Below are 12,233 nucleotides of genomic sequence, written 5' to 3'. Positions count from 1 at the left end.
TTTGTTTCATATCTATCTGTCTTCAAAATCTTCATGTGATAAAAAAAACATAGCTCTTATGTGTTTGAATTCATGTGCTTTTTCCACTTCACGTTAAATTAAAAGAAGGGTACAACAACTTGGCAGGTGAGTGCAATTTGGTGTAATAACTTAAAAAATGAGCCTTCTAGTGCAACAACTTGGCAAGAATGTGCAATTTAGTATAATAACTTTATAAGTGATGATCGTATAAATGCAACAACTTGCAAGGTAGCTATGATTTTGATACAATAAATTAAGAAGTTGTGACAACTTAATTATTTGGAGCATTTTTTATATAAATTCAAATTTTTAAGTACTTGACAATATACTAGCGTGGATTTGTATAAACATATTTATATTTTTATCCTAATAACTAATAACTCTAATAACTAATAACTGAGTCAATTAAACTGGATGTAGAAATTATTATATTTCGGTTGATATTTAAGAAGGTGAAGAAAACAAAAAATTCTTAAAGGTAACTGTATATGTAAATTGTATGTGCAATATAATTCTTAAAGATTACATTCAATATTATAATGTAATATCCATAGGATTACTGTGTATTGGCATATTGACATCGTGAAAAACCTCACCTAGCATATGCTTAGCCAAATTGATTCACCAAAATACTAAATTGTCAAGTTCTTGTACTAGAAAGCACTCACTTGTCAAGTTGTTGCACCCGGACGTTCATTTCTCAAGTTCTTGCACTATATCGCACCCACTTGCCAAGTTGTTGTACCGTGGGTGCAATTTACTCTTAAAGAACATGGCATAGCCCAGCTAGTAGGTAGCTACCAGGAGCAACACATCGCCCTATGTTCAAACTCTCTTGGATGTTGATTATCTCATAATTTCCTTCTCTATGAATATGAATAACGGATGTTATGCTATGGTGGTGTTGGAAACTCATGAAGATGAAAATTAAGTTAGTGCAAGTAAAATAAAAAAGCTATTAACACATGATTGATTAAGTTTTAATTATTACAAACTTGACAAATGAATATATTTAATATTTTTAATCAACTTTTATATAGAAAGTTTTCGCACAGAACGTATCATTTAGTAGTTTGAAAAACATGCTAACGGAAACCGAGGTAAAATCTATATCTTCATGAGAAAATCAATGTCAGTTTAGATGGTTTGCACTAGGAAAATAAAGACACGAGGTATAAGCTTATGCTTTGTTTCCTATGGAATTGAATCATATGAAGCAAATCCAGAGGATTTTTGCGAATGATATTTATTTGTACCAAAGATGCTTATAAGAAGATTTTCCTAAGGACTGAATTCCTCCAAGTTTTTTTTAAAAAAGAAATCCTTCAATCCAAAAGGGCCTTAAATTCAATTCTGCTATTCCAAGAAAGGCCTGAAATTGCAAGCTACCAGTATGTAAAGAAATTCCTATGAAAATTCATTTGGTAGTTGCATTCGTCAAGACATGGCTGGGTAAAAATAAAAAGACGAAAATGAATAACGCACCTAAAAAGTCTGGATTTACGTTTGGTGTTTTTCTCAGTACACAGCCAATTAATGATGTTTCCAAGATGTAGCAGATGTCAACCTGACAAAAGAGCATACAACAAGTTAACAACCTATGCAGCTATGCTCATCCTGAGCATCAAGGGGCCAAAACACGTCCTTCACCTTTATTCATACAGCATATATATTTCCAGTTCCATCATCATCTCATCTCACTATCTCAGCAGCAGCAGCAGCAACAAGAAGAAAGAACCTAAGCTACGAAACATTGTGTTCCCAGTAGTCCACCACACAACAAACTCGGAAACATGAACAAAGGAATTGTGTTAGACAGCCTGCAAGATCGCTATAGCCTATAGACTCTCAGTATTCCTCTTTCTTGGTAACATGTTCTTCCTGCGGAAGTGAGACGAACTGCACGATGTTTTGAACCACTGAGGCTTCGACTCTGAACTTTGAGGCAATCTCGTCCACGCTCATTGGGCCAGGGTGGTTACTGGACTTTCCTTGGTACAGTTGGATGATTTCATGGACATGAGCGACGTTAATGGTTCCTGGAGGTAGTTGTCTGTGCCCGCCTTCCCCGGGTTCAGGTCTGGATGTTCTAACCCTTGGGAGTGGCCTGTTGTACTGATCTACGACGAAAGCCTACAAGGATAACAACCTGAATTAGTATGGCAATGCAAAGAAAATTTGGATATTCAAGTACAGAGTACATAATGAAACTTATTTATTCCCCATGAACACTGATATTGTTACAACAATATTTTCAGGCTAAAGTATTCCAATTTTTCCCCATACAATGGTTACCAGGAAAAGCAAGTAATGTCAGCAATGATGTTTCAAATAAAAGGAGAAAATTCTCATGGTTCAGATGTAAGCGCTGTAGCATGTATGATGTATCCATCCTCCGACATTTGATTACGTTCAAACTAAACAACCTGATTCTTTAGGTTTGGTTATTTACCGATTCATGTAATGAGATAAAAACACCAGGGAAACAGCATAATTTCAGCATGGGGGAACAACTGAAGTTAGAGGGCTTACTTCACCCATTTCTGGCTTTCCTCCAGGCTTTGTAGTGATTCTCCCAACCATGTGCTTAAGCATCTCATCATAACTTGGATCACGCTCCTTAAGTACACCAGGGGCATCTTTTGGTTGTGTTGTGACATCTGCAGTCCATTTCTTTAAAAATCATAAACTACAAAGCAAAATAGTGGCCACAGCAATCTGAAACCTACAACCATGTAAAATGTTTTGGTAAATCTCAATCAAGCTTGTGCTGAGGACTTGAGAACATTCAAGTATCCTTCAGTTCTCTTGAAAATAACCCTCAATAAACCCTAATTGAACCCAAGGATTTAGAACCCATATATTGTGGGCTGCCTATATTGTGTTGGAGAAGTCACCTATCCATCAATTAAAATTCTGATACACAGGCTCAACCCAAACAAATGACCCACCAGACAGTTAATCCTAGAAAGAATATGAATAATCCTAGAAAGGAATATGAATTTCTGATAGTAAACCCTAGCTGAATCTATGATTCTAAAACATATTCAGGTCTCAGTTCACAAAAGTGCTACATTGTGATGGTTGAGCAATCCTTTTACTTGGCTGGAGGGCCACAAATTGACTGGAAGCTGAGTGCTTAGCAGTAAAACCCACCAAGATACAACAACTTCTTTTTCTAAAATATTAAGATAATAATGTGATGAGCAAGCTGCGGTAATGATTTGTGGAGGAAGATTGACCCTCGTCCCTCATCACTCTCAGCTGGAAATAAGCTGTCTAACTGGAAACTGTGCTACTTCCAGTAAACATCCCACATGAGTTATCAAAATTATATATAACTCTTCATTAGCATGCACTGGTGACGAGCTTACTTGGGAGACTAATTTCGGAACTAGCTTGGGATGGATAGGAATTGTATGTTCTTAACTCAACATAATTGGTTGTAATACTGAAATATCTACCGATCTATCAATTATTAAGAGACCCGATAGAGAGCCCAAGAGGATATGCTTCCCAAATGGGATCAGTACCCGATTTCACGAAATCTGCAACAAAAACATTACATTAGACAAAACAATACCTAAATTCAATCGAACAACACGCAGACGACATCCCTAAGCACATCATGACCGATAATCAAGAATCAAAACCAGGGCCATATTGTTCGAGCTTATAATCAACATCATGTCCCACTAGCACCTTAATCCCCCCCCCTAGCACCTCCCTCCTCCTCCCCTCCCTTAGCAAGATTACAGGGTGCGAGGCCTCTCAAGAACGAACTAATTTGCCTGGACGCAAGTTAGAGCAGATGAGGAATCTTTGATAAGTAGTAGTGTAGAGCAAATCAAAGCATCCCGCTCTCTGTAGCGATCATTCAGAGGGAGCATTTTTTCTGCCTAGAAGAGCAAGCTACGGCGTCTAAGAACCGAACGAAATGCGAGCAGCAAGGAAGCCGTACCATCCTGGAAGACACGGAGACGATCCTGTGCCGCCGCGCCGCCAGCGCCCGCCGGCGACGGCGGCGCAGGCGGAAGGTGATGAGGACGAGGGGGCGCCGGGGTGGGTGGGGCCCTCACGCGCCCCGCGGCGCCGCGCAGGGTCTGGCCCATGTGGCTCCGGCCCGCCGCCGACGACGACGAGGAGGAGAAGCGAGGAGGTGGGGGACGACACGAGGCGCCGCGGAGGTGGCCACGCGTGTTGGGGGGAGGCGAGAACTTCGTCGGTTGCTGCGATGGTGGGAGACGGGCTGGATTTTCGGCCCAAACGGGTGGTGTTCCGGCCCAAAACTAAACAGACATTGAAATTAAAAGAATTTATTTATTTATTTTTGAAAAGATTTACAAAATTAAATTTCCATTTTAAATTTTACAAAACTATACTCCACCCGTAGGGCGGGGCATATAAATTTTCCTAGGGGACGGTGGCTAAGAGTGACATGGCGGCCGCGGAGAGGGGCGCGCCGCGATATTTTTGCAAGCGATTTATCACCCTACGCTAGGGCGATTTATCACCGCGAGGAGACCGCTGCAAAATTTCTCGACACCCCCTCCCGGCCAGGGGACCGGCCATTCCCCGCCCAAGGGGAGGGTGATTTTTCAACCCCCCCCCCCCGCACCTATAAAACTAGGGTTGTCAACGAGCCGAGCTCGAGCGAGCTCGTCTGCCTAGGCACGAGCTCAATACAAGCTCGAGCCGAGCTCGAGCCGAGCCTATAAAATGTTCGAGCTTTCCGACAGGCTCGGCTCGAGCTCGACCAAGCTCGAGCTCGACTACCGAGCTTGGAAAACAATATATATTTCAAAGATAATCTTTAAAAAATAATTAATTTATAGGTCATCATATTAATAGAAGAGGAAAAAAGAATAAAATAAATATATGATGTCAATATAAGGCATACAAATAACATATTTGATCTCCTAATTTATTAAATAACAACAAAAAATCATATATTACTAGGCTCGTTAGAAACTCGAGCTTAGCTCGAAAAAAAGCTCGCGAGCTTAGGGACGAGCCGAGCTCGAGCAGCTCGCGAGCCTCGAGCTTTTTTGACAGCCCTATATAAAACCCTCCCTTCCTCTTGAAATTTCTCATTTATTCCTAAAAATCAAGAAAAAAAAAGAAAGAGGGGTAAGGGGAAGGTTAAGAAGGAAGCAGCGGAGCCCTGCCGGATCGCACACTCGATTGGAGGTAATTTTTTTTCCATTACCATTTCAATGCATTGCAAGTTTGAGTAGGGACAATATTTTAGCAACTTATTAATTTGTATAGAAATCCTATGTTAGTAATAACATCCAATGCTAGGGGTGTAGATCTAGTACGTATGTATGCTGTAGTAACCTTATGACATATTTAGGTACTTATACATTTAGCAACACAGATAGCAATTGCGTTTATTTTAATATATTATAACGAGACTTTAATCTGTGAGCAGATATGTTAAGTAAGCTGATATTCGACTTGTATTACAGTGAAGGCAACATTAGATATGGTCAGAATGAGGTAGATATGTTCGAGTTCAAGAGTATGACTAAGGGCATTGATAGAGTTGTCGAAAGGAGTTCCGGGGGTGTATGCAACTGGCTGATGAGAGGCTTTAAAATCAATCCACAGACCCATGGCCTTACAGTACTTTATGTTTTGGTTAACCGTCAACTTGTAGGTTATTTTTGGGAGCTTATGCCTATGGATTGCACTGATACATGGAGAAGATATGTTGAGATGGCATGCGAACGTTGTTGGCCACTTTCCATTCTTGTTCAGGTGTACGAGAAGGAGAGCACATTGGATGTGGGCATGGGATGTCAAGTCCTAACAAATTCATCCCAAATTAAAAAGGTAAAATTTGCTACAAGATATTCAAAAAAACGTGTAATTAGCTAGTGGACATCGCAAGAATATATATATGCTGTCGGACATCACAAAAGACTGGTAATTAGCTGCTGGACACCCACGGCCTTATTTTATTATTGCCGGATGAATCGGAGAGATAAAATTAATGATGTGATGATGTGAGAGTACAATTTTGTCCCTACCTTCATTCCCCATCCTCTCTCCTCAGCCCTAGAAATGGGCAGCGAAGTAGTAGCGACGGCGTGGTCGATGACCAGCGACAATCATCGGCTAGGGCGGCGATGGATTGAAGCCGTGCAATGGTTGTATCGATGGAGCTATGAGCCCGACGTGGCGTCATTGATGGTTAGGATTTCTCTCTCCCTCTTCTTCTTTTCTCTTGAATGAGCAAGGAGGACTGCCTGTCGATGAGGGGCGGTGCGAGTAGCGTGCAACGAGGCAACGCTGTACGGAGGATGAGGTCGGGGAAGGAGTTGTGGAGAAACACCCATAGGTCTTCCAGCTAGCTCCACAAGGTGGTGGGCTGGACGAACTGGGTTCGAAGCCTTACCCCTTCTAATTATTTGATATTAGGTCCTTCCCTAATATTCGCGTCTTTTTTTTTGGGGGGGGGGGGGGGAAGGAGTTGTGCACGGCGCCTCGTGTCTTGCCGGTGGATATCGGTGAAAGGAGCAGCGCGTATTGCCACCCGACGGTCATCCCTATCATCATCGACCAAATCTGCATTCCAAGATTTTGTATCATGCAACATATTCGAGCAATCAAATTCATTAGTTTCAAAGCCAACCATTTCAAGCATGGATGAGAAAATTTTCAAAGAATCATCATTTCTACCATTATGTTTTAGTGTCTCAGAAGAAAAATATGCACATGTCGGTGACATAAATGGTTCCAAACAACAAGCACCAAACATTTTGTTCAACTTACGCTAAGCATAAGAAGGTTCAAAAGCATGATTATTCACTAATTTTAACCTCAAATCAGCAAGCTTGTCACAAGTAATGCAAATAGCACACATATAGAATTTATTTTCAGCATATCCACCAATCAAATTAAAAGTATACTTGCATACATGAATACTATTCAAAGATTTCAGCGAAGCTATTTCAGAAACTTTCTCAAGCATATCATGTATTTCAACATGTTTATCGAGGATGATATAACACAAAATTTCAGCAGGCAATATTTTTGTAAAGACTTCATCATGAGTAACCAGTTCCACAAGATCAAATTTATTTGCAATTAAAATATCACGTTGATCAAGTGTATCAACAAATTCACTCACCAACTCTTCATGCTTGCAGAAATATGATTCGTCTTTGTTACCTTTCAGCTCTTGTGGAGACGTATCGAATGTGGGTGTCGTTTATGAATTTTTACCTCCCTTATCATCATGGTTAATACTCAGGGCATTAGTTGGGTAATTCTCCATAAAGTCTATCTTCTCAATTCTTTTATCTTCTTGACATTTCATCAGGTTGACAACTATCTCTTCATCTTTTTCTTTGCAAACCTGAACATTAGGAGAGACAACACTAAAAGTGGAGATAAGTTTGTTAGAATCAAAAACATCCTCACATGCTTTGCACTCTAATCCTCTCTTTTTGTGTGGTGTATTTCTCTCACTCTCATTGTGGATGCTCTCAACCTCATATTTGGTGGAATCAGACAACACACTCTTTTTATCTCTTTCACTCAATTTGGCTATGTGGCTCTCATTCTCACTTGGGTTTTGTTGCATCTCCCAATCAGCATAACAAGGGGCATCAATAGAACAATGGTCGTCAACCGCAACCTCCTCCAAAGCCACTTGAACACCAGGAGCAAAAGTTCCACCATCAACAATGGTATTCTCCAATGGACGTAAACAATTTGGCGTGGGGGTGGAATCGTCAACCTTCATCTTCTTACTTGGTGATATACTTCTTTTCTTCTTGCAATAATATTCCCACTGTATGATGTAGAAGCACATACATTTGAGAGGACATTTTGGCATAAAACAGCACATTTTGCAAGCCCTTCTTGCAACTTCTTTACTTTCTTCTCCTCTTTAATGGCATAGATCAAGAAACCTCGAACACTTCTTGCATATCTTCCCTCAATTGCAGTAGCAATTTTAGGACTGAGACCTCTCTTAAAATACTCAATTGCATCTAGATCATCAATGGCATTTGCTCGGCACAAGCAAGAACTCAACTCATCATAATATGCTTGGACAGATTTGGTTCCTTGCTTCACATGCTTCAAACAACAAAGTAAAAACAACTCGTACTCTTTTGGAATAAATTCCTTTCTCATCACTTTCTTCAAATCTTCCCAACACTTCACATACTGCTTGTGAGAAAATTTCTTCCACCAAGTATAGGCATAACCTTCAACTCGAGAGTAGCACGCTGCAATTTCTTCTCTTCACAAAAACATTGGGCTTCAAGTTCAATCTCCATTTGATTTACCCATCCAAAATAATCCTCTGGATCAGCGCTTCCATAAAATGGAAGATGAATATACATTCTCCCTGCCATGGTTAATAAAACAAGTAGCAAAATATATGTGGAATATGATAGTATGTGGAAACTCTCACAACCTCACCTTCTCTTACCAACCAAAGCTCTTATGAATTCCCGGATTGCCTTAGTAACCTAGGTTACAGGTTACTAAGGCAATCCGTGTGGTGGTAAAGTGAAAGTGATAATTGAGCGAATACAAGACCAGTAAACCGTACACGATGGCTTTTATGTGGAGCTTGGTAGGGGATAAAGCACAAGGAGCAATCTGAATTCTAGTTGTTGTAAAGCTAAGTAGCAATCCAAACTAGATATCAATGCCTAGTGCTGATCCAAAATGTTTGGAATAGAAACACAAACTCACGCACAAAGAAACATTGGATATTTTGATGCAAATAAAAGGATTACACTAGGGATGGATGATTTACGTTTCAGATCTAGCAAAATTTGCACCAAAGGTAGATAACGACTGATTTTGCAAGGTGGCGTAAACAGTTCAGCACATATAACACCAACAGATCGTTCTTTCCACCTTTCTCTTCTCACAATTTTTTTTCACCTCTGTTCTTTTTTATCTATTCACTTTTCCTTCTTTTTTTTTCTTCAATCTTTTCTCAAGTCCCTTTTTTTTGCAACCTTTTTTTTCTTTTCACCAAAGACAACACTATAACATGTATAACACTTATACAAATGATAGACCAAACCAAAAATATAAAATCAGCAATTAGAACATAATAGGATCAAGGTATACGCAAAGGATAGATATGGTTTACTACTATTTTTTTTGTAGGGATTTTCTTAGAGACAACAATAGATAGGCTCAAAGGACACGCGAAGGAAAATAGATCAGCAACTAAACAAAGACTCTAATGAACTGAAACTTAACCAAACTCACTACAATAACAGATGCAAACAAAGGCTATGGAAAATTTTACTTGTAGTCTTTTTTTGGATAGGAAGAAAACAAATATATGTAGCTAGGGATAAAAAATCCTACCGTGACAACGAAAGCTTTGATACCAGATGATATGGATGTTGTCCCGATCTTCACGATGTAGGATCTTGAACAAGATAACTAGCTGAAAATCAGCCAAGATAACTAGCTGCGAGCAGCCGGATAACTAGTGCAACCTGACGACACGCACAAGGAGCCAACCACCGTCTCTATACGGCAGCCTGAACCAAGGATTCGCCCAATCACACTCTCAAAGAACCAACCTAAGCAGCCTGCACACGAAGTAGCAGGAGCACGGATTGGGTGCCGATGAAGCGGCCGCCTATGTAATCCCACGAGGAATTCACAAGAGCAAAGGGGTAGAGATCTCTATCTCTCGGTGTTTGTTAGCACACAGCTGAACAAAGGGGTTTGTATTTTGATTCTCAAAAGTCTTCCAAATGATAAAACATAAGGGATATTTATACTAGGAACAACCCTCCTAGATGGGAATGAAAGGTCTTGGGAGTTTACAGGACATAGGCTATCTCAAAGGTCACAATAAGTGAATTTCCGAGAAAACTCACGCGTCTGTTTGGCTTCTGAGCAGTCCTCAATGATTTGTTCATAACTCCTTATTGGGAAGTCGAAATGACGAGCCATTTGTTGGAGGTGAAACTAAACTTAATTATCTTTCTAACCATATATATTATGCATGGAGAAATTTGACTGGCTGGATCGCACATCCCTTGGAAGTTGGAGCATCTATGTGTAACCAGTCTGCTCGTTGTCGTAAACCATCTCCACTTGAGCAAATGTCACTTCATCTTCTGTGGAATCTTTATTGTTATTGATGTAGTCATTGATATTTGTAGTAGTGACCATCTCCTTTGGTATGAACCTTAGCAAAGCAAATATACACCATTAAGATAGTATAAAATTATCATCAATACTAAAGTTCAATTCAGCAAGAAATGAATTAACCTTTTGTCGTGTTTTTATTGAATGATGTTGTGCACTCCATCTTTGCTCAGCACAATCTCTTGGTGATGGAGTCACAACATGGCTTAGCGTAGTTGGTCCTCGCAATGGTGGCACTAATCCAATTGTTGGTTTACGTTCATATGATAGCAAGGGTAGTGCACGATTACGTTGCCTTGGTGTAGTGGTGGTAATCTGAGTTAAGTCTCTCTCTTTAAGCACAACGATATGCTTTAACCTACAATCATACAAGCCAAGTAGCAGCCTTTCCTGATGAAAACAATAAGACTTGGAGTTAAGCATAGCGTTATCCTTGCATTGATATGCAACAATCACATTATGTGTGAATGGCCTTGGTCGGGCCGTATCACCATCGCACTGATCGGCGAAAAGCTTGATGCTACCCCTACCTAGCGCGCCAACTGTCGAAACAAGATTTCGGCAATACAAAAAGGGAGTGGCTATCAAGCAGGAAAAGTGGATGGGTTTGGAGACAAGAGATTTATACAGGTTCAGGCCCTCTCAATGAGAAGTAATACCCTACTCCTGTCCGGGGATTGATCCGCCGAGTATGTTATTGATCGTATGATCTGGGAGAAAAGTTATGCCGCAAGAGGCACCCGAACCCCTCCTTATCTAAGGGGAGGAGTCCGTATTACAGGGTACAGCCCATATTCCTAACGGAATAGGTAGGTAAAGATAAATTACAATCGTAACCGACTAAGATCCTCGGGTATTTCCTTGATACACAAGTTAGGAAATTAATCCGAATCCTTTAAAGATATTATATCTACATATGGTACCCCTATACCCAGTCAGATATACATGCCCTGTGGGTATGGGTTATTCATAATATCCACATGACGGCGAGGCGGTGCAAAGCCATAGTGATGGTGGCGTGTGCGCCACGCGCGCCCACAGGGAAGAGGAAGGAGGCGGCTCAGCTGGGGCTGGCTCGGCTTGGGCTGAGGAGGGAAATGGGCCGAGGGGAGAAGGAATTTCGGCCCGATTTGAATAGGAACCTTTGGGAATTTTTGTTTAGAGGACTTTGAATGGAATTCAAAGGAGATGAAATCTATAGGAAGAATGTTTGTGAACTTTTTGAATTTGACTAGAATTCAAAGGGGAAAAATTCTAAAGGAAGATATTTGTGAACCTTTTGAACTTTGGACAAGGAATTTAAATAGAATTTAAGGAATTGAAAACTAGGGGAATTTTGAATGGCGGGTTTTAAATAAATTTTAAAAGAGATAAAATCTAAAACACAAATGCTTGAGGGTCTTTTGAACTTTATAAAAGGAATTTAAATATAAGTTTTTTTAAGCAAAAGGAGTTGAAGTATTTTTAAAATAAAATCAAAGATATTTATTTGAAGGATCGAAATGCTCCAATTTTATAAAATTCAATAAGAACCAAATGTAAAACTTGTCACAAAAGATTTTCTCTAATATTTTAAAAGTTTAAAAATTGAAATGGTTGAATAGGAAGGAAAAGAAATACAAATGATTAACCTTCTAGCTTTGGATAAATTTTGGGATGATGGTAAAAATAGATGGAGGCAAATGACTAGGATTTTGGCCTCCAAATATGTGGTATGGATTCTCGGTGAAATAGTTGTGGCTAAAGGAAGTTGGATTTTGAATAGAAGGGATTGGAAATAATTGTAAATGGGGAATCATAGGAATTTCTATAGGATTGTAATTGGTGGTAGGTTGGTAAGCTCCAAAGGATAGGTATATTGACTCAAGGAGATTGAAAAGGATATCTCATGGAATCTGGGAATATTTGGGTAGAGATCCAAAGGGAAAGTATTGGTTCTAGGGAAAGTGGCAATCGCTATTTTATGTACTCTAGGGATGGTTGAAGAGTGATATTTCATGTACTCTGGGGATAGTTAGGTGAGGATAGAAAAGGTATTTTTGGATGTTGGAGATATTTGG

The 12,233-nt window shown here is 39.9% G+C and overlaps 1 protein-coding gene across 2 annotated transcripts; it reads right to left on the bottom strand.

Annotated features, from left to right (window-relative positions):
* Window positions 1-1,645: 1,645 nt before the first annotated feature.
* Window positions 1,646-4,201, bottom strand: LOC127756694 (uncharacterized). 2 transcript variants are annotated; one of them, XM_052282060.1, is made up of 4 exons: window positions 3,983-4,201; window positions 3,555-3,569; window positions 2,554-2,681; window positions 1,646-2,154 (listed from the first exon to the last, which is right to left on the bottom strand). In XM_052282060.1, exons 1-4 carry the CDS (start codon window positions 4,131-4,133, stop codon window positions 1,870-1,872), a joined length of 579 nt encoding a protein of 192 aa, XP_052138020.1. In that variant the 5' UTR covers window positions 4,134-4,201; the 3' UTR covers window positions 1,646-1,869. The 2 variants fall into 2 exon arrangements, with proteins under 2 accessions (XP_052138020.1, XP_052138021.1); XM_052282061.1 differs by lacking the exon at window positions 3,555-3,569.
* Window positions 4,202-12,233: the final 8,032 nt, after the last annotated feature.

Source organism: Oryza glaberrima, chromosome 12, assembly GCF_000147395.1.
Source record: "Oryza glaberrima chromosome 12, OglaRS2, whole genome shotgun sequence".
NCBI lineage: Eukaryota > Viridiplantae > Streptophyta > Magnoliopsida > Poales > Poaceae > Oryza > Oryza glaberrima.
This window is presented reverse-complemented; position numbering and strand designations above follow the sequence as displayed.

Coding starts and splice junctions, on each gene's coding strand:
- LOC127756694 (XM_052282060.1), bottom strand. CDS start 4,133: ATGGGCCAGACCCTGCGCGGCGCCGCGGGGCGCGTGAGGGCCCCACCC. Junction 2,155..2,553: donor GAAAGCCAGAAATGGGTGAA/GTAAGCCCTCTA, acceptor TTATCCTTGTAG/GCTTTCGTCGTAGATCAGTA.